Source organism: Cyprinodon tularosa, unplaced genomic scaffold, assembly GCF_016077235.1.
Source record: "Cyprinodon tularosa strain WSP-4 unplaced genomic scaffold, ASM1607723v1 ctg204, whole genome shotgun sequence".
Taxonomy (NCBI): Eukaryota; Metazoa; Chordata; class Actinopteri; order Cyprinodontiformes; family Cyprinodontidae; genus Cyprinodon; species Cyprinodon tularosa.
In genome coordinates, this window is record NW_024038751.1 from 213,420 (window position 1) to 235,582 (window position 22,163).

General features: G+C 38.5%; 2 protein-coding genes and 1 non-coding gene across 3 annotated transcripts in view; 2 read left to right on the forward strand and 1 right to left on the reverse strand.

Annotated features, from left to right (window-relative positions):
* Positions 1-1,493: 1,493 nt before the first annotated feature.
* LOC119783419 lies at positions 1,494-6,178 on the forward strand. Its single transcript, XM_038284931.1, has 4 exons — positions 1,494-2,010; positions 2,082-2,199; positions 2,266-2,345; positions 5,298-6,178. Exons 1-4 carry the CDS (start codon positions 1,984-1,986, stop codon positions 6,030-6,032), a joined length of 960 nt encoding a protein of 319 aa, XP_038140859.1. The 5' UTR covers positions 1,494-1,983; the 3' UTR covers positions 6,033-6,178.
* Positions 6,179-6,207: 29 nt separating this feature from the next.
* arhgef15b (Rho guanine nucleotide exchange factor 15b) overlaps positions 6,208-22,163 on the reverse strand; it is a 28,761-nt gene continuing 12,805 nt past the window's right edge. The window contains exons 3-17 of the mRNA XM_038284930.1: positions 19,150-20,292; positions 19,013-19,052; positions 18,838-18,887; positions 15,908-16,182; positions 14,544-14,704; positions 14,275-14,427; positions 14,019-14,148; positions 12,362-12,436; positions 12,049-12,141; positions 11,818-11,972; positions 9,469-9,633; positions 7,315-7,397; positions 7,127-7,231; positions 6,715-6,860; positions 6,208-6,447 (exon numbers count right to left, since the gene is read on the reverse strand). Coding sequence (XP_038140858.1) covers positions 6,715-6,860; positions 7,127-7,231; positions 7,315-7,397; positions 9,469-9,633; positions 11,818-11,972; positions 12,049-12,141; positions 12,362-12,436; positions 14,019-14,148; positions 14,275-14,427; positions 14,544-14,704; positions 15,908-16,182; positions 18,838-18,887; positions 19,013-19,052; positions 19,150-20,292 — 2,774 coding nt within the window. The 3' untranslated portion in view covers positions 6,208-6,447. The remainder of the gene's footprint in view (positions 6,448-6,714; positions 6,861-7,126; positions 7,232-7,314; positions 7,398-9,468; positions 9,634-11,817; positions 11,973-12,048; positions 12,142-12,361; positions 12,437-14,018; positions 14,149-14,274; positions 14,428-14,543; positions 14,705-15,907; positions 16,183-18,837; positions 18,888-19,012; positions 19,053-19,149; positions 20,293-22,163) is intronic.
* On the forward strand, positions 10,688-10,759 carry trnaa-cgc. Its single transcript has one exon. It is a non-coding gene; the product is annotated as a tRNA-Ala (tRNA).

The following is a 22,163-nucleotide window of genomic DNA, read 5'->3' on the forward strand; positions in this document are numbered from 1 at the left end:
AGTGTCGTTGCAAAGTGCTACTCCCAATGTAATTTCCCCATTGAGAACCTACTAGCACTAAGTTGCTATCTGGTTAGCAAGATGCTTCCGCGAAACCGGCCACAACAGAACTTTCCTGCAAACCTTCTGCCACAATCTACTTGATCGACCTATCACATTCACTTTATTCACCCATGTAAAGTCGGGCACCACTCTGGAGAATTTGGAACTTCGCTACAACTTTTACGATGGGACGCCAAAAGAATTTATTTCAGAAAGATTAAAGTTCTTAAGCGCCGAGTGGGTCCATAAAGAGATCTGTCTTTTAGCCACAATGTAAATTTCTAGCATACAGGTACGTCAAAGGTTAAGTCCTATGCAACGCTAAGGACTTAAAGGGGAACACTTTTTTTAAGACATCAGCCCCTTGATTTTATGTTACATGTTCTACTCGCCCATGAGTTTTGTTTGGACTTTTCTGAAGATATTCTGTTAGGTTACATCCAAGCAATGACTTGAAGGCAAAAACTAAAAACTGTTCATAATTATGGTACGCCAGCATTCATAACATGTAGGTGAATCACTGTCCCCCAGACATCTGCCGTTATTTTCTATAAATTTTTTAAAAACAAAGTGGCGCGTGTATGACGTCATCTTGGCACAGGACTGGAGTTACGCTCTACCCCTTCTATTCATTCTGCTAGCTAATCTGAATCGTTCAATTCCATTTCGAGAGCGAGATCATCTGTGGTAGTAGCACTAGACATCTTCCAGGCATGTGAGTAAAACTAGCAGCAGTTCAGTGGACAGGATGGATGAATGGTAGCTGGGGCGCGCGGATGACATCATACACACTCCGCTTTGTTTTTAAGATATAAATATAAAAAATATAACCGCGGATGTCTGTGGGACAGGGATTCGCCTACATGTTATGAATGCTGGCGTACCATAAATGATACATTATGAACAGTTTAGTTTGTGCCTTCAAGTCGTTGCCCATAGGAAGACGTTACTTGGATATAACCTAATGGAATATCTTCAGAACAGCTCCAAATGACACAAAACTAATATTGGTGAGTAGAACATGATGGAGTAATGTAAAATCAAGGCCCCAATGTAAAAAAACAAACAAAAAAAACATGGCGTTCCCCTTTAAGTCTTGCAAAGTTGGCAAAGTGGGACTGGGATCAGAGGATGAGGGCTGTTTTTTTAATTTTTTTTTTATTTTAAATGATTGCTTCACTCATCTGATAAATGTTTTAAAGCATATGTGCAACCAAGTCAAATTAATTAAAAAACGGTTCAAGTTGTGGTTCGTTTAAATTCATGTAATCCTGAACATATATTGACCTAATAAAAAAAAGGCTTTGTCTTGGACGTGTATTTTGCAGCTAATTTTAGCAACTTCTCCCTGGTAAGGAATTATTTTGGGTAAATTAAAATTTTTTACCATTTTTCCAAGGCTGCACTTTTAAAAAGATAAAATTGTCCAGAGAGCTGTTCCAAACAACATTTCTTGTTTTACACTTGTGTAAACAAAATGAAAAGTCTAATTTTCAATGGACCCACATTCAGTTTAAAGTAAATGAATTAGTTCTGCAGCCCACATTTTAGATTTTTTTGGTGCCAAAATATTGCCATACTTTGCTCCCCCAAGTAAATCTGGTCTGCATCTCTACATGAACCTCTGTGGTAAAAATGTGGACTTATTCGCCTAAAGTACATTTTGTGATGACTGAAACTGGTTAATTTTAGTGTCTATGTAACCGAAGGGTATAACTGCTGGAAGAAATTACTTCAATATTTTTCCAAAAGCATCTAACAACTTGGTAATTCTGTTTGTTTCAATGGAAAACAATTACAGGAGTCTTAACGTCCAATTCAATCGAATGTAATTCCGTCATCTGGCCAGCAGATGTCGCTAGCGAAAATGCAAAACTTTACGTTTGACCTAAAAATCGAGTTGTTTTTTTTTTTTTTCTTCAAGCAAGCAATTAGACGACCATGAGCTTCACAGAAGAACGTTTACTGGTGAGTTTAGCTCAGTATTTAATGTTCCGGTCCGGTTCTGTTAACTTATTGAGCCGTTGGTCCTAAAACAGAGATCCAGGCAGACCCTCCTGCCCCCCATCTCCAACAGAACCCTGCACCACCCCTCCTTCCTCCCTCTTTACCTTCCCACACCCCTAAACCATCACTGTCATGGAGACGCTCAACTACGTGAGTCACTGATCATCTTGATATTTGGGTTATAGGCAACATTAACTCAACTTAATTTTTCTTCAGGTTTTCCAATGTGTCCTGAGGAGCTTTTCTACACAGACCCCACTCTGCCATGTGGGAAGAGGATCTATAATGAGAAGGTGGTAAGTCTGTCCACACCTACAACACTTATAAGATCTAACAATGGCAACGTCACAGAAAATTGAGTGGAAGGAAGAAGTGTGGTTGAATTAAAGGTATTGTGGAAGATTTTTGTGATTTCTCTACTTAAGAAAAAATGCATAAAAATTAAAATCCATACAGTAGTCCATTTCTCCTCGTGCATGCTGTTTAAAAGCTGCTGTTCTCATAGCTCATACAGGCTGACTGTGTCCGAACCAAGGTTCTAACCTTGTCATAAAAGTGGGCGGGGGCTGTCGGACCTACAGCTACTCAACCCAAACGCTTTCAATAGGGTTTATATTTTCCAAAAATGAGCTCAAACATATATTTATTGAATGCTTTCCTATTGTTGAGAACACAAGAGTACCACACTACACTGATATTTATAGTTAGACAGATGCCTTCCTTTAGTGCATTATTTATAAAGGGCTCAAAAACAATGTATAAAAAATGAGCAACAGTTTATACCGATGCCAACATCAATATATCATGCACCCCTAGTATGAACACAACTTTAATTCCATCCATCCATCCATGCATGGCTTCCCTCTAAGCTGCATCAGGGATTGTCCACCTCCACAAGCAGCAAAATCAAATTTAGATATTTGTCCCATATGTTATTGCCAGCCAAAGTCTAAATATTGAACCTTTTAGTTCCAAAATCATTTATAAACTGATTTGTATTATTTGTGATTTTATTCTTGCAGGTTTCTTATATTTTAATTGTAAGTCTGTGTCCTGTGAGTCTGGCTCTCTCTGGGTTGGCTGGTGCAGCTATTTCTGAGTCTTGCTGAATTACAAAAGACAGAAAGATATATTGAATTTTATTATCTTGTATCTTATTAGCTTGTAAACTTGGAGATATATTTTATTGCATGTTGCATATCCCTGTTTCACCTTTAAAGCTGCAGCTGTCCTTAATTGTGTCCATGCTCTGCTTAATAACAGATTTATGAACCTACCAATATAATGATGTAAGAGAAAATCATTTTCAAGATATCTAGAAGCTCTGCAGTCTGATTCTGTTAAATAAGAAAACAACATATATATGTTAATTTTAATCTGTAACTCTGAGTAATGGTCCTCTGAGAAGCCCAGCTTTTTTAACTTATATAAATGTACAATCTGCTGCCATTTTTAGCTGAAAAACCTCAGTATGTGTAAAGAACAGATTTATCGGTGGCATCTTTAATTTTTTTAACCAACCCGTCTCCTAACTTGTACTGAAACATATATAGAAGTAGCTGCGGGTTAAAATTCACTTAGTGCTGCTGTGTCTCTCCTCCTCCATGTAGCTACTCCCTACTCAGTGAATAGCAACCCCAAATAATATTATGTTCTAAAGCGACAGATCCGATGATATTTCAAGAGGTGGGACTCGAGTAGCGGGACAGCGAGGAAAAAACACAGACTGAAAACCCTTTGAACACCCAACCCCAGTTACTGTTGGCTAAAGTAAATCAGCTAAAAGGGGAAAAAAGCGGAAAGTATTGCTGGGGACTGTCCCCTCCTGCCACAGTTGTTAGGGACATGTCCAGACTAGTCCTTCAGAAAGTTACCCCAGTGGTCCGAATGTCTAACCTGACAACAGCCAGATGCATGTCTCACTCCGCCTAGCTCCGCTCACGTATGTGAGTGGAGCTGGGCGGAGCGAGACATGCATCTGGCTGTTGTCAGGTTACCGAATGTCCGCCCTAACCCCTTAATCACTATATAGAGCGTGGACTATATAGTGAACTTTATAGTGGTCTCAATTAACTTACCGTTCGGACAGATGATCACTGCTCTTTGCTCCCCGTTGGTCACAGAACTCCTCCCTCACTGCACGGTGCTGCGCCATCTACGCTGTGACAGCAAATCCCATATCTCTGGCATATATCTGCCTCTTCTGAGGCCTTTCTTTTCTTCTCATGCACTTCATAGACACTTTTTCTCTTACGACCCTCGGCCATTTTCATAGAACCGCAGTGAGAAAGGTGAGCTTCAATGACTGGCTGAAACCGTACCTCACTTCAGATATACACCTGAAACCGCGCATGCGCAGAAAAAGATCGCTAAGGGGTTGAGCACGTAGGACGGCCTTACATAAACATACCACCAGAATGATTGACTATCACGAGGACCACTTATTTTGATGATCACACGGAAATAATAGGTTGTCAACTATACTTTTAAGGTGTAACAGTGACAGAAATGTAAAGCAAAGCTGATGTAAAGATTCAGAAAGCATGAACTGTAGATGGGGTGGCAAAGCTTCAAGAATCACCACACACAGGTGCATCAGGGCTTAGGGTATGACTGTCATATTCAGAGGGTGGATTTGAGGAGAGGAGAGGCACAGAATCCACCCTATTTGAGATCAACTGCTAAACGTTTACAGTTAATTGTGATTTAAGGACCAATGCCTCATGTGTACCTACTCTTTTCTTTTTGTTAGAGTACTTATTGCCTCTGTCTTGGACTTGGCACCAGCTCACACTGCTAAAAAGTACTGATAACCACAATTTTAATCAATTGAGTATGAGAAGGATTATACAAAATAAAGCACCTGGGTTTCCAATACACCAGCAGCCCAAAACAATACTAATTATAAATACATTACAGTACATAGATACATGTTGTAGTAGATGGACATTTATATATTATAAAGGCATTTCTAATTGGTCAGAAATAATTATCTGACCTCTTAAAGTTGTTTTTATTTTAGTAGCTCTAAACCATAATCCTTAAAGCAAACTAACTTGTTAATTATATTCTCAATATGTCAGTTATAATTAACACTACAGGATAAAAAAGATTGAACCCTAGTCATCTATATGAAAAGTAGCTGATTAGGTAATATGTTTTTTAAATTTATGTAAAATTAAATGTCTGATAATTTCATCACCTAAAAAATAAAATAAACCACTTCTTGTTTTTACTCCTCTAACCAGGTTTTTAAATGCACCCAGCTCAACACTCCTCCCCCCATCATGTCCGCCTGTGTCGCCCCCCCAAACCACCCAGACCCATTCAGGGCCGGACCACACCCCATCTACAACCTGGGCACCCCCGACTGGAGCACAGGGAGCATCCAACTTCGGGTCCAGCCGAGGTTTGTCATCATCCAGCTCAGTCAGCAGGAGGACCAGGTCATTACCGATCTGTTGACACTGCACCACCAGGAGGCGCCCCAAAGCAAGGAATGTATCTCTGCTGCACATATCGCTTTCCCAGCTGCTCTAAAATCTAATCCCGGGGATTTGAACACATCCCTTGAGGAAGCAAATAAGGTAATCTGCACTGATGCACCAGAGGAGGGACAGAGATGGTCAGATGCAGAGTATGGAGCTGCAAACACTCTCTTGAGCAGCTTCAACCTGGTGGATGATTACTTGATACCAAACAGAATAACACCTCCTGATCACCTGCGGTTCCAAACATCTGAAGCAGAGCTAGAATACCAGAGTTTGTCACCTTTAGTAACTTGTGACCGTTCAGAAAATGGAAGCTGCATGGAGAGGAACAGCGAAATCAGATCTGACACGGGTCCTTCAGAACCAGAGAAGTCCTTCCTTTCAAAGATGGAGGGCAGGTCAGAGGAGCCGATGCTGATGGATCTGGAACGGGATGCTGTGCAGGTTCTGCTTAGTCTTGGGGAGACGCTAACATTCAATGACAAACACTGAAGGTCTAAAAGCTTAAGGAGCTTTTTTTTAAAGTTTTTTTCCTCTTAAAACCTGAAACTCCCCATTGGTATTGTTTTACGCAGTTTTATTTTATTGGAAGTTAATTTTTCATGCTTGTAATATTAAAAAAAAGTTCAATAAAAATGTTTCCTTTTCAAACACATGACTCATAAGATGTAAAATATTTTTTTTATTAAAAGTACATCTACTCGTTTAAGCAGAACAGCTTTTTTCATAATTTACACTTTTCAACATATGTACATTTTTTCTCTACAGTGGTTTGCTGATTAAAAACTGTAGGAGCTGCAGTATTCCTAAACCATCACAGTTTTACACCTGAGGATCCAGTAAATCAGTAGCTCTTTCTTTAGAGTTCATAGCTGAGACATTCCTGAAAGCTTGATGTCCTCAAAGCCTGGCAGAAACAACAGAATAAGAATGACTCAGCATTAACAGCTTATGCTTACAGTAAAACCAAACATTGCTTTTCCAGAAATGCTTAAAACGACTGGCATGTGCCTTTAGGGTTTTCCCAGACACACGTAATATGCATGCAGAATATTTGTTTTAGCATCTGCAGGCAAAGATGTGTTTAGTTCTCAGTTACCTCAGCAGTATAGATTAGGGGATTATTTATCAAATGTTTGCTGATAAACAGGAGTTCATTCCCATGTAAACGTACTCAGTGGTTTTTCATCGTAGCCTGAGCGAGCCTGTAGCGCTCCTTGATGTTTCTCCTCCTGACGTGCTCGTTGGTGATCTCGATGACGTTTGCAGTGGGGAACCAGCCCTTCTGACCATCAGACAGACGGATTCCTTCGTACCAGCCTGGAGGGAGAAGAAAGCGGATGTCAAACAAGGGAGGGTTGTAGTTTTTTTTCAGTTAAAGCAAGATGGTCAAAAGGATATATTAAACTGCTAGATGATTCAAGGATAAAAAACCGACAAGTAGAGTCAAAGGGGGGGTGGGGTTCATCAGTGAAACAAAACCAAACGTTCACTTTATGACACTATTACAAAATCCTATAGTTCCATTCTGTGGGTAAAATTTCGTTTCCAAACGTTCACTGAGCACATTTCTGCAGATTTTTTACCTTCGTTGGTTTTGCGGGTGACGTTGACGAGCTCAGTGGGCTCCAGGCTGAGCTCGTCTCCTTGCTGGGCGACGTACCGCTCCACACACTGCACCTGAGGACAATCTGACACACACACACAGCCATAAGCATGTGAAAAGACCAAACACAAGGCCTCTGATATTGATGACGCTGTGTGTCGTTCTCACCCCAGTCCTCATAAATCACCTCTTCTTCAACATCATCTTTGGTGGAGCTGGGGAAAGCAGCCAACCATCTCTCCATGTCTGACCTGTTGATACAAACGAGCTTTCACTCAACTCCAAACCTCGTATTCATGACAGCTCTATAGTTTCCATGGTTTTTAAAACTCAAAATACCACATATTTATCTATATCTATACATGTATAAATACATAGGTAAATATGTTCTTTCTTAAGTTTTAAAAACCATGGAAAGCATTGTGCATTTTTACTTTTTCTTAATAACCAAAATAGCAGAAACCAGTTCATATTTTCCCTGGTTAAAAAAAATTCATTCTAATCAAAACAAGGTTTATTTATGTAGCATTTTACAACAACACCAGGAAGACCAAAGTGCTTCACAGAAAGATAGAAGCATTGCAAAACAATTAAAAAAAACTAAAATCATAAGCATAAAACAATGTTTTCTAAGTATTAAAAGCCAGTTTAAAAAAACAAGTCTTTAATCTGGACTCAAAAAGGTGCAGATCAGTGAGAATCCGCAGACCAAGGGGCAGGTTGTTCCACAGTTTAGGTGTTCTATCACTGCCTGACATCAAATCGGATTAAACTTTAATTATTTTAGATCAGTCAGGATAACCAGTTTATTTCCATTTGCTAAATTTCCATAATGTTAGGTTTTTTTTTTATTAATTTGACTGGTTGACTAATTTATTTAATATTTGGTGAAAATGTCTTTAAACGTTACGTTATTGGGTTTCCTATAACCTTCCTTTAATTTAATTTAATTTCCTCCATACGGAACTTGTCTATAAGACCTCCATGCTTGAAAATAATTTTTTTTGTCTCGCCAATGATATTTTCCTTCATTAATCCTTGACTTTAATATCCTGGTGACATGCTTAGAGTGTTTGTCTATTTTGAAGACCCGCTTATGTTCAGCACTCCCTTGCTGATGTCTTGAGATATTGCTTCAATATTTAATTTGTTTCTTTGGAATCCCAGACTTGCTGATAATCCTCAATTTCATGTTCAGATTGGAAACAATATGTTTATATAATTTAACAAAGTTTTCCACATGATGATGTTCCCATCTTTAAACATCACTACTGATATGGTGTTTATAGGTTTAAAAGCCTAGCTTTCAGCAAACAGTGTGTGAAAACACATATAAAGACTATAGGGTCTTGGTAGAATAAAAAAAGTAATTTTACCAAGCAAAAAAAATTGAACATTAATAATGAGCTTATACATTTTGACAGGTCCAAAATCTACAAATATTTACTTCTGATTAGTATACCATGCCTAAAACCAAAGGATTCTGCACCAATAGGAACACTAGTTTGCAGTCACGTGAGACAGAGCATGTCCAGAACCTAGTAACTCAATGCAGAGCTGAGAAATGGCTCCTTCTCAAGGCATAAAAAGAAGCAAAATAGAAAAAAAAACGGCTGAATATTGGTCCAATTTCTGAGGGTTGGTGCAGAAATAAAGAAGCAAAGGGGCTCAGAAGCCTCACAGAGGTTGTAGTGTTTCTTCTGAACAGTATTACCACTAGAGAGTACTTACTGAACAAGAGGATTTATCATCTTTAAATTCTCTTGGTTATTCTCCAAGTATTTCACCGGCCTGTTTAAAATGTCCAATTTTAAAATGGCTACAACATCCTATTTCTTTCAGCAGTAGAGCCTTATGATGTGTCTTCACAGAGACATTACTTATTTTATTTTTTTTTTTCAGAATTCCAGGGAATTTACATTCCTGCATTTCCAGATACATCTATGATTGATGCCTGGAGAATGATTGGAAACATTTAAGGGTTATCTGATTTTATTCACCATAAAAATGCTTCCCTTGTTTTATACGAGTTATAGAAATAAACCTGAGCTTTAAAAGGGTATTTTTGATTTTCAATGCCTTGTTCTACGGGCATTTTCCCAGGATGTGAATAAAGTTAGCTGAATAATGTTTGCAGACACTTACAGGTTAAACGCCTCAAACCAGAATGTCAGCACAAACTCAGTAACTATTTTAATTGGAAACTCATTGCTTCAATTTGTATGATGATACACCATGTATATGAGTTTCCAATTTCTATATCTACTTTCTAAAATTAAAACAATTTTGACAATGTTATAGTTTGTTGAGATGATCACTCACTTGGATGGGGCTTTGAGGAGCCGCTCCATCTTGCGCCCCTGGTGGTTTTCCAGCATGATGAGGTTGAAGCAATTCTCATAGGTTGCGCCACCAGAGGTCTCCTCCAACGGCTCAACCTGAACCAGAGTTCGATGACTGTGGTCCACCACCACATAACGGTCAGAGCTGTTCAGGGCACACAGAAGCAGAACTCCATGAAAGACAAACAGAGCTGAAGGTATACAAACGGGTTTAACTGGTTATACCTAAGTTTACCCTGTGGCACTCCTAAAAAAACAAAAACAAGTACATGTGTCACATGTATGAACTGCAGAGGGGTCTCTATTATCACTTAAATCCCTCTGACAGCAATTTCTATATAATTTGAGAAAGTTTTGGTGTCAGTGGTGAAAGGAAATCACTGGCATGCATTGGTTTGTAGTCACTATTATTCACAGGTGATCAGTTACTATGACAACCAGTGAAAGGAGTCAGCAGCAGAGTGCTCTGATTCAAGCCCATATTTCAGCGCTCAGTCAGCAGTATGGCAGCAAACCATAAACAGCAAAACTTTAGTTAGGGTTTCAAGTTCAAAGTGCTAATAGTTGATCACATGGTCATTTAAGCTTCTTCAAAATTCTTCTATAAAGATGTTTCTAAAGATATACAATAAAAAAATACAGTCAGAGTCAGATATTTTCATAAGCTTTATTAAAAGATTAATGGCTGTTTCAGTAAAACTAAACCTGTCCTGTCCTGAGGAGAAAAATTGTATGTTTCTTTCCTTTCTTTCATCAAATTTTGACATTTGAATAGATTAGGAGGGTCTTTTAAATTGTTTGATCTTGGCTGAAGGTTTTGGGTCGCCTTCAAGCCCCTATAGCAGCTGGCTTAAATCTGAACCCTTTTCTCCTGAAAGAACCGCTGTATCTGTGTCAGGTCTGTAGGCCACTTTGATTAGAGGAACCTTTGTAACTCTAACCATCTATGGGACTGAGAACAGCATGATGGACACCCTAAAACATTGACTTTATTGTCCCTAAGCTAATGTGCTGGTATAGAGTCGATTATGATGGGTCAGCATATTTCTGTGCCCAGGTTTGGTCTTCACTATGAGAGTTTTCCAGCTGGGACTGAGTTATTAATCCACCCCTTTTACTTCCAGATATCCAAACACTATAGTTGCAGTTTTTTGACAACAGGAAACATATTCTTTCATCTTCTGCATATCCACCATGTAGGGGATGTAGCTCAGTGGTAGAGCGCATGCTTCGCATGTATGAGGTCCTGGGTTCAATCCCCAGCATCTCCACTCAATATTGCTTCCACAATTTTCTGGCTTGGGATAGATAAAGTATTTCTATCGATTTGGAGTTGTGGCTTCTTCTTTTCTGAGTGGCCATTCAGTTTATGTCATCATTTTTTTAACCTTTTTTTAACAGTTAATGCACATATTTCACAACACGGCCGTCTTTGGAACCAAGGTTATCATTGTTATCCAAAACTAACGAAATTACTAAAACTAAAATCGAAAACATTTTCGTTAACTGAAATCAAAATCAAAAGTAGGCCTTTCAAAAAACATAACTGAAACTGTAATAAAAGTTTGCAAAACTAAAACTGAATTTTAGGAGAGGATGTGCATATTTTTTTATTATCTTTTGCATCATTATTCATACGCAATGGTCTGCTTTGGGATTTTCTTTCTTTTTTCTTTTTTTTGGTCTTGACCCAAATATGTAAGTCATATTACTTAAAACACTAAAACCAGAACTGAAACTAAACATAAAAAAATAAAAAAAACTTGTCAATACTGAAAAAAAGATTTAAAAATCCTAAGTCAAAACTGAATAAAAATAAAACCCGATGAAAAATTGTAAACTATTCAAAGTCTGTCTGGAACACAGACCTGGTCTTCGTCCCAATTATTTAGGTGGCTTAATAAAAATCAATGCTTTTTAGATCCATATAAGCAGGTCAACAGGGTGCCTTCTAACATCTGGAATTTGAACTTGCAGTTGTTTCTTTTTTGATACTTTGCCTGATTTCTATAGATTTTTCACATGATTTGACCCTTCTAAGTGTGTTTGAGGCGTCTTAAAACGCATCAACAACTGCACCTGGATTTAACTCAAATACTGAGAATTAGTAGAAGCTTGTGAAGCCATGATGTCATGATTGACTTCCCTCAGATTGCTTCAAGTCACTAAACTTAATGATCTCATTTTTCTGCCAGGAATAATGGTGGTGACCCTAATTAACTGAAAGCAGCATAAGTTTAGTTTTTTTCATCTTAGATAAGATATTTATTGCAATTGTAATTTTTATCAATTTAATTTCTCATAGATCAATTAAGTATTTCTATAATACCTTTTCTTGATAGTTATCAGTAGCCGGTCATTGAAGAGAAAGAGGTAAACTGGAGAGAACTTGGCCCTCATGTTGACAAAGGTTTTTGTTTTGGACATTTCTTGGAGCTCTCCTTTCTTCTCCAGAGAGCGACTCTCAGAGATGATGGGGAATGCCTAGTGAGGACAGAAAACCATCCTTAGATGTTTAATCGGCAGACGGACACATCGACGGTGTCCTGTCCAAGCTTACCTTGAGCTTATCATACTCCAGCATGTTGGAGATTTCTACCAGCTCCTCCATCTGTCTCATCTTCCCCACTTCTCTGTTGCAGCAATCAATGATCTGTGTGTGAACAAATGTCAAATTATTCACCATCATCTTTACATATTCGCTCTGTTTTACTGTGAAAGTCTCATGACTTCCTGGCTGGGCTCATTCAGTAGGAAATCTGTCCCCAACAGCAAATGCTGATATCACAGCTCTGCTTACATTAAGCATGAAGGAGGCAAAGTCAGGTGTTCTTGTGTGCAGAGAGGGAAAGTGAGGAGTGAGGGGTGTTTACCTTAGAGACGGAGGCCAGAGCCTTTGAGGCGGTCTTCTCCTCTGGCGTCCCCTCTTTTGTTCTCTTTAGGATGTTCTGAAAGGACAAACAGCCTTTTATTTATGCAGCTCATTCTCTGCCATGTAGATTCAGAGCAGGTCTGGGTGGATGTGAGGCAAGACCATGTGTGTCAGGAGGTTGAGTGGGAAGGATTACTCTGGATTGAAGACATTCCTCACATTCGGAGAGGAATGTGATGAGGAAGGAAATCAAAAGAAACTATGAAGGATTCCTCACTCACACTGTGCTGATACGGAAATATTTAAAGCATTAAAAGGCAAATTCTTTGAATTCTTCAGTTGGTCTAAACCAGAGCAGAACAAGAGTGTTTCTACTCCAAAGTGTGTCACCTGTATCGGTACTGAAAGCATTTGGCATTCATATCTGTGTCAGTGATTATTGATTGATTGATTATTTCCACATTTTATTTTCAACAAATGCATTCAAGATTGCGCAAAAAGTTTAAACCACCTGTCATTTCTTGAAAGCTTGAGCCACGGGAAAGAGATTTCCCTCTAGTAATGTTAAACGGCCCTGATCGTTACTTTTAGGGCATTTTTTTTTTATTTGCTGCTTCTTCATTTAACTCACTGACAACACGACAATCAGCAGGTGTATTAAAACCCTACGTCAGATAAATGGGATTTGAAAGTCATGTCTTTATAAGCAAGAAGAAAGACACATTTTAAAACCTAAATGTATTTAATTATCTCATTATTTTGACCAATAGACTAAAGCCAATATTTATCTGGATAGTGTTGGGACTTTATGCCCTCATAGCTAGCCTGCACTCAGCTGCTTTACAGACATGCTGGCTACTGTAGGTCTGAAACAGGGTCACTTCAGTAAGCGTGACAGCTGGTGACATTAACAAACCTGGACTATGTGATTTTCATAAACAGAAATGTTTGAAAACAGCCTAACTTATCTTTCCAGTAAGGGAAAACTGCAGCGCCTTTTCGAGGTGCAGTTTTCTATGCTTTATACTCAATAAAGCTTTTGTTTGGCATCTCATTAAAATGATTTTAAAGCTTACCTTAAGTAGGAGAGAAAATTCTGATGGTTTTAAAACCAAATATTTAAGCTAGATGTTGAGATCTTTAGTCTTACATAAAAACACTGACAGAAATATCTATAGAATCAGAGCTGCTCTTTTCAAGTCCCGTCCTTCCATGGTCATCTTTTACTCCTGTTTGATTTGGTACACATTTATCTCAATATTATGCTTAAATAACCTTAGACACGTTCATTTTGGGAACAACGGTTTAGGAGAGTGACAATAATGTGCGAGAACCTGTTGCTGTTGAGTCATTAAATGATCGTAAATGAATACCTCACTGACTACAGTCTTTGATGGTAAAGGAAGAACATTTCTTTTTGTGTGCTCCAGACTTTGGTATGTCACTCACTATAGTCATGATTTAGAAGCAATGCTGCAGGGAGCAGAGGCTTTCAGAGGCAGCTGCAGATCTTTGCTCTCTTGAAAACCTTTTTGGCTGGGATTACTTAAGGCATACGTATTGCTAAAGCAAGAGGAGTCTAACGTGTACTCAGAGCTCAGGCTTCCACTTTGCATCAACATTGATATGTTTTCTAAAGATTCAAACCTGCTGCTCACCTCGATGAGCATCCTTAAGCGTGTTATTCGCTGGAAGGGCAGCAGCAGGAAGGAGATAAAGGGCAGCCGCTGACATTGAGGCAGCTCCTGAAGACGGTTGATCATGGCGGCAAACTGCTCGTTAGTCTTCCTGGAGAAAAGCAGATGTCAGTCGCTCACAGCTTAGACACAGCTGAGTGGATTTCCAGGTTTTAAAAACTCACTGCAACTCAAAAAGCTGCTAATCATTTCTCACAATCTGACAGATGGTTCTTACATGAGTCTTGAGTAGGTCTTTTCTTGGTAGATCTGGTTGCGCACGTAGTCAATGTAGGGGGAAAAGTTGTGCTGGGCGTGATAGTTGATAATGTCACATATATCTGGGAACACTATCTCCTTTAATATGTGGTTTTCCAGGTCTTTCAGGAACCTGCAGTACATAGTTTGATCAAACAACTCCCAGGTGCTCCAGATAACAGCTTCAGCTGAATTCTGCTGTTAACGACCTAATTATCTCCCTCTGTCTCCCGTGGTGTGATCTCTCACCTCTCGCTGACCTCGCGAACCTTCAGGGTGTTAGAGAAGAGAGTTTTCCTGTCGTTGATGATGATCATGTTATACAGCTCCCTGTTTTCCATAAAGTGGTCAGTCAGGACGTAGAGGGACCGCAGGTACGAGGTCTCCGACGTCAGGACTTCAAACATGCTCTACCAAAGAGGATCAAAGACAAAGATTAACATTAGGAACCGAGTTGGTTGAACTTTTTATATCTATAAAAATGTAACTTCTTCTCTCCTGCTTGTAATGTCTTCCAAAACCTCCAAACTTCCTGTGTTCGATTTTTCGATTCTTCGCAGAAAATGATTTATTCAAGTTTTTAGTTCATATCAAACGGGATCAACTAGATTAAAGATTATTTATATGGAAAACCTATGTTATGATCTTATCATGCACAGCAGATTGATAGCGAATGGTAAGATGGTGGCAAGGCAAGAAGAACAAGAAAATCAAATGAAAGTTGAGTGGAATTAAAAAAGGGATTAAAAGGTTTTCAACATAGTAAGCCTTAGTAATCAATATAAATGGTTCCAAGTTATCATTTTGTTTATCATTAATCTATATTATACATAAAATCAGCACTTTCTGGACTGAATAACTAAAAATGTGTTAAATATATGGAAGAAATACAGTCTCATTGGAATCTGCCTTTTTTTTAAAACATTTTTTAGACATTGAATTCCTTACACTCAATTTTTATCTGGTAAAAATTCACCAAAAAAAAAGTTCAGCAGCAAAAATTCAGCTGCAAAAATTCAGCTTCAAAAAATTAGCTGCAAAAATTCAGCTGCAAAAATTCAGCTGCAAAAATTCAGCTGCAAAAGTGTTGACCTTTTGGTGAAATCAGGCCAAAGCACTCTACACTCGATAGAGCCAATGAAATTAGCTCATTTGGTCACGTGACACAACGGCTGCACTCGGTGCTGTTCCCGGCTGAATGAGGATTTTTGCAGCTGAATTTTTGCAGGTGAATTTTTTGCAGCTGAATTTTTTTTCTGGTGAATTTTTACCAGATAAAAATTGAGTGTAAGGAATTTAATGTCTAAAAAAATTCAGTGTTTAAAATTCGTTGTTAAAAAAAATTCAGTGTTAAAAAAATTCAGTGTTTAAAATTTGTTGTTAAAAAAATTCAGTGTTTAAAATTCCGTGTTAAAAAAAGGCAGATTCCAATGAGACTGTTTTTCTTTCATATAAATATTCTTATTTACCGTCATTCATCTGTATATAAAGTGAGACTCACACTTATGGAAGACATTTAAAGACTGATCTGGTGTCTCTTACAGTATGTCACCCTTCAACTTCTTTTAGGTCTTTTATTTATGTTACAGCTTCTGCATGTTCGTCCTCCTCACCTCCTGGTACTTGATTTGCTCAGAAGTGAGCGTGTCCAGCACTCCACTGTCCCGTACGGCAGGGAGCTCCTGCCACAAGGTGCTATGGCTCATTGTAGGTACGAGGCTAGCCCTGGCTGGCTTGCTTCCGTTTAACTTCACTGTTATGTTCTCGTCATGGCGAGCCACCCAACCCATAGCGTAGTCCGCGCTAGCTTTGCTGATGCTGCGGATGATGCTCTGTTGACGCAGCTCCTTCTTGATGGCAAAGTCGTTGTAGGTTTGGTACAGAGGCTCTGAGTCGAGAAAAATTGGCATGTTTTAGGGTAGATATATTCAGAGCATTTTTTGTTGAAAGAAGATGAAAAAATCTTAAAAGCAACAATTATCTCATTATTGAAGTTTAGACACAATGCAGGGTATAGGGAAATATCTTACAACAAGCAGACTTTAGATTATGAATATAAATAAGGCAAACTGAAAAAAACCTTACTTCTTGATATTAATTAATGATTGTTTAAAGTTTGGCTCTTATAAGGCATAAATAATTTATATTTAACTTGTAAAATATAAATTGGTTCCCATTCAGCTGAAACGTAATGTTTCTTTAGTTTAAACCTAAATTCTGATAATTTTAGGCCTGGACTTTGACTAGGCCATTCCAACACATAAAAACACCCTGATCTAAACTGTTCCACTCTAAATGTTGATTCCTCTGACTGTTTTGTTTTACCCAACACTCCTGCCATATATTTGACTCTAATGAACCCATCAACTGTGACCGCCGTCTAAGTCCCACAGTATGATCCTGCAACCACCGTGTTTCACCACGAATAGGTTGTATTCAGTCTTGTTAGTTTTTCACCAGATAAAGCATGTAACTATAGGATCAGCTTTGACTCTTTTCCCCCTTCCATTAAGTCCAGATTAGCTAGAATAGCTGTCCTGTCAATGGATCCTCCCTTCTTGTATTCTTTTGAGATATCGTTTAATAATCTAAGGAAAGGAGTCCTGCTTGCGATTAGTTACACAAAATATAAATAGTGTTATAGGGTGGCAGAGGGGTGCAAATGAATGACGTTAATAGAGCTGCAACTAATGATCATTTTGTAAATCCATTGATCTGTCAATAATTGAATGTCAATTTATCAATTAATAAATCACATAGCAAAAGGTTCCTTAAAGAGGATTTACAGATTTTACACCAGGTGAAACTAAAATGTTTTCATTTAAGGACTTCTGGAAAGAGCATATTGATGGAAGAAAAAGTTGTTGTTTTTTAACATAAATATAAAATGTTTATATATTTTAAAAGTTGTGGTATAATTAGTGCTCTAAGATGGTTCCTCTATCAAATAAAAGCATGTTTTAGAGTTTCTGTACTCCTGTTAAAGATCTATCGATTACTAAATTAGTTGACGCTTGTCTTAATATCTATTAAACATCATTAATCTACCCAATTGTTTCAACACTAGATTAAAGTTAATTCAAAAAGTACTGCAGACACAAAAATTAGACGAACACATAGAAAACGTGCAAAGGGAAAAAACTGCAAGTTCAGAAGAACTACAATGAAGTCAAAATAAGAGAAGTGCTTCACATCACTAGGGAGACACTCATAAACTCAGACTGGACCAGACTATAGACATGAATAAAAATAAATGTCTATGGACCTGATCTTTTGCAAAAAGCATGACACCTAAAAGACATCTAGACCCCATTATAGAGAGTGGCCTTAATTTATACTGAGCAAAGAGCAGTTATCCTGAGACTTTATAATATTCAGAATTTTTGGTTTCAGAACAGAGGATATTAGCAAGGTAACTCAACTCAAAGTTAAATCAACCGACAGCTTAGGGTAAGTGTGAGCAAAATAAGAAGCTGTCACCAATGGAACTCAGAAAACATAAGCTACCATGGCAAAAGGGGGAGCTAGGAAGGCGAAAAGAGAACATTTCTCATTAGTGGATAATGGATATTATTAAACCATATTTACCAATAAAACTAATAATTTTCCTGCTGCAAAAAAAGAGAGAAGAAAATAACTTATGTGTCAAAGTGATATCAACTCCATTATTGCCTCTACTGATAATTTCAGTTCTGTGATTTTTGTTTCTCTTATTGATCTTGCGGATTTGTGACAAATTAATTCTACAAAACTGTGTGTGTAGGGCAATTAAATTAGGTCAAATTCACACGAAGACCAAAGCTGTATCTTTTCATGAACAGCTTAGAGCGAGCTCAACGCTACATCCCAGACAGTTTGCCTTGCTTGTGTTTACCATCATTTACGTGTTTGCAACAGCTTTTGTAATTGCAGTTCTCTTTGCATCTGTTTTCTTCTCTGTAGCATGTTTCCTTTACATGTGTTTTGTGTGTTTGTGTCAGCCTAATTTTTGTGCTTGCTGGACTTCTGGAATTTTATCTACCTTCATGCATCTGCACACCTCGGCCACTGTGGTTACATTTGAAGCTTAAATACTTTCTGAGCGCTAAATTGATCTGTGAAACTCTTGACCTTCATTTAAACAGTATTCAAAGTGATCGGACAATTATCATTTTGGAAGCTAAAATAAGATAATTATATATACTGAGTTTATAACAATGTAACTGACATGCTTTTTTTTCTTATTTTCAATGCAAAATGTTATTCTATTTGCAGATGGTTTTACTTACAAGCTCAAATAAAATGCAAATCCACTTATTTCAAGAAGGTCTTACTTTTAGTTCACTTTTTGCATGGTATAGTATATCTGAAATATATTCAGATATGTAATATTCGTAAAAAAAACAAAAATAATGAGCTGCCATCACTTTTGGATTGTTATTTCTGTTAATTTGCAAACAGATAGAATCATTAGGTTTCTTTGCAGCTTTGCATGCTGGCTTCTTGAGTTTGACACTATTGTATCTCCCCCTTCAACTTGGATCATGTTAAGTAGATACTTTACCATCGCTCAGGCGGAACTCCCGCTTGAAAGACATCTTTTTGATTGAAGACCTGAAACAAGAGACGTATCATGCATATTTTCACCCTGTCTATTGATCATGATGCAGACCAGTAGTCCTAGAAAATATTTTGAATAGTTAATAAAATGTTTCTTCTTGAACAAGGCAGCAACTTACCTATCTCTACCTTCTTTCTCTTTGCTGCTTTTATTCTCTTCTAATAAAAAAAAAAGAGAAAGGGGTTCATCATTGCTCCATTATTTGCTTAGCTAATTAAAATTTTTCATAGATATAAACTCCTGACAAGTACAAACCAAACAAGATGGTGGACTGCATGGAAGCGTTGCTGAGCCTCCTGGAATCTGCGTTTGGAGGAGAAGGTGGGGGTCTTAAAGGAATCAGAGGGCTTCTTGGAGGTGACGTTGAAGGGGGTGGTGGTCTGACCCTACCAAGCGAGAGGTTGGTGCTTGGTGAGGTTCTTCCAGAGGTGTTCTCCTTCTGAGGGACTGGAGCTCCATTCACAGGAACCCTGGGTGGTATGGCAGGTGGTGCTGTTGCATTGTTAGACTGAGTTTCAGGGTCTACGGAGCTGTGGGCTGGTTTATCCCGACGAGCCGGTTTGTGGACATTTATTTGAGGAATATCCCTCAAGTCCTTCCTCGGGGATGATATCTTTTTGATGGGCTGAGAAGCCACAGGAAGATGGAGCTCATAAATACTCTCCTCTTCATCCTCAGGCTGTTGGTTTAGGACAGGCAGAGGCTGAGGAGGCTTTGAAAGCAAAGACTCACGGCGTTTGAGGGGAGCTGGAGGACTCTGGTCAGAAGGCTTTTTTGGACCCTCGGCCAGCAACATTTCCAAAGATTGATAAAACTTTGATTTCTCATCCCTCACAGGAGTCATGTCTGTCTCATCTCCTCCCTCGTCCTTCCTTTCCTCTCCCTGATCTTCCTCTGCTCTGGTATCTCCCCCCCCTTTCTCTGCTAACTCAATCTCTTCTTGTCGCTCTGGTCTGTGAACTTCCATCATCTCTGCTGCTTCCTGTTGCTTCTCTTCTTCATACATGTCCTCTCCCATCTCCTCCTCTGCTTCCTTCATTTCTCCCTTCTTTACTGCAGGTAATTTTGACTCATATTGTTCATCCTGCACTTCTGTGTCCTTTTCTTCTGTGCCCAGATCTTCTTCCTTTTCTGCTGGCTTTATTTCTGGTTCACATTTGACTTTCTGCACTGTCTCTTCTCTCTGCTCTTGCACCTCATCCTTAGCTCCCTTACCTGGACACTCGGCGTCTTGCTCATCCACAGGCACCCATATGAGCATCATGCCTGGTCTGTTTTGATGACACATGCAGGTGCAAGTTTTGCTACAGCAGCTACTGAGCAGAGAATATGGAGCGTCATCTGTCTTTGCTTCTACTGCTCCTGCCCCATGAACCTCCACCTCCTTTCCATCTGGTGCTGTAGACACAGAAGAGATAGAACTGCTTATTTTATGTAATCTTTTCCCCTTCTATTGGCATTACATTGCTACAGTTTGTTTAATCAGAACCTCATTACGTAGATCAACAAAAAGCGGAGCATAATCATGAAGAGGAATAAAGGTTGTACATCTTTTTAAATAATATTCCTTCCAGGAAAATCTTTCGCAAGTGTAACTGCTTTGTAAATCTAGAAACTAAATTCTTTGACATTTCTTTCCTATTCAGTCCAAGCCAAGTTAGATTGGATGGAGGGAATCATTAAACATTCATCTTAAATCTTGCCATTGATTCCAAAAGGGGTTTAGCTTCCTCCTCCTTTATTAACAGATCAGTTTCCCTGCAAAAAAAAAAAAGTTTCCTGCAGCATAATGCTACCAACGTTATATTTTATGAATGCAGAGGTGTGTTTGTACAGCAAATCTTATTTTTTTTTCTTTCTTTTTTTCACAAAGGGAAGCAAATGAAATGAAAGTCTAATTGGACCATTGCAGCTGTACATGTCTTATTGGCTTCTTTCAGTGACAGGTCTCTTCATCTCTCTGTTCAATAAAATTCAGGTTTTTTGGCTGATTCTCACATTAACACTCATCATGGCTTCATAAGCCTCTCTTTCTATTTCAGGAGGACAGAACATTGCTCTGTGAGGTGTTTCAGACATTTGGTTTGTTTATTGATCAAACCTAAGCCCTGCTTTAAATGTGTCTGCAGCTTTATTTTTTTTTCTGTCTAGTGAGTTTCTCTGCCTTCATGAAGCACTGATGATCTCCAATAAACCTCTGAAAGCTGTGCAAAACAAGCTGGGTTACACTGAGATTAAATACTATGAAGGTGACTTCTAAAGGCAGCTGGACTGAATTTGATTCAGGGGCATCAGAGTAGAAGAGGTTAAATAGAAATCAATAGCACAAATTTTAAGCCTTTAGGAGTCAAAAAAAATTTGAAAAATCTCTCTACAAAGACATCGCAAGCAAATACAGGTTTAATGTGGGTGATCTTGTTTAACTGGGATAGCTGGAGCATTCAAGGGAAAAAAATATAGGTCAGCATTTCAGCAGGAAAACTGCATCAATAAAAGACAATCATAAAAAACTAAACAATGTTCCTCTCCCAAGCATGCTTCTTTCCCAGGTGGAGCCAGCAGTTTTAATGGTCTGTCCCTCCCAGAGGTAAGTGACAGTAACAGCCGCCCTGGAAGGCATCAGGAAGACACCTCAGGATGCATAAAACCTTTAAACATTTGAGAGCAACGCTGCTCCTTTTAAACTACTCCCTAACAGCTGAACCCTTTGCAGCGTCACGTACAGCTCACACATCAGAGCTGTAGGTGAAGGTTGGAATGTAGATCTGCAGCTTTCCTTCATGTTTAGCTACTCCTCCTCTGCCTGACAGAGCAACTCATTCCAAACCCAAAGTTGGTTGGTTGACATTGTGCAAATGGTAAATACATCACCTCCTCCAGTAGTCTATAAATAACTTAAACGTGGAACAACAATACAGGGTTTAAAACTAAGCTTACATACAGATCTAGAAAAACCACAAAATGGTAAAAATGCTGCAACCTTAGTTCTTGTTTGAATGCTATGTTGATTAATGTGGTCATTGTGGTTCTTCAGGTTTAAAAAATAATTTCTTTCATAATAATAGTCAATATTTGAGAGAAAATTTGTAATTATTTAAATCAAAGTCTAATAAAAAACACTGAAAACCAAACTTAGCTCCAAAACCAGTCTTAATTTTTTGCATTTTAGCTCCTAAAAAAAACGTTTTCTTCCCTACAGGGAACTAAAAAAAGGGGACAGTAATGATTGGGGATGGGAATCGAAAAACGTTTCGTATTCAGAACAGGTT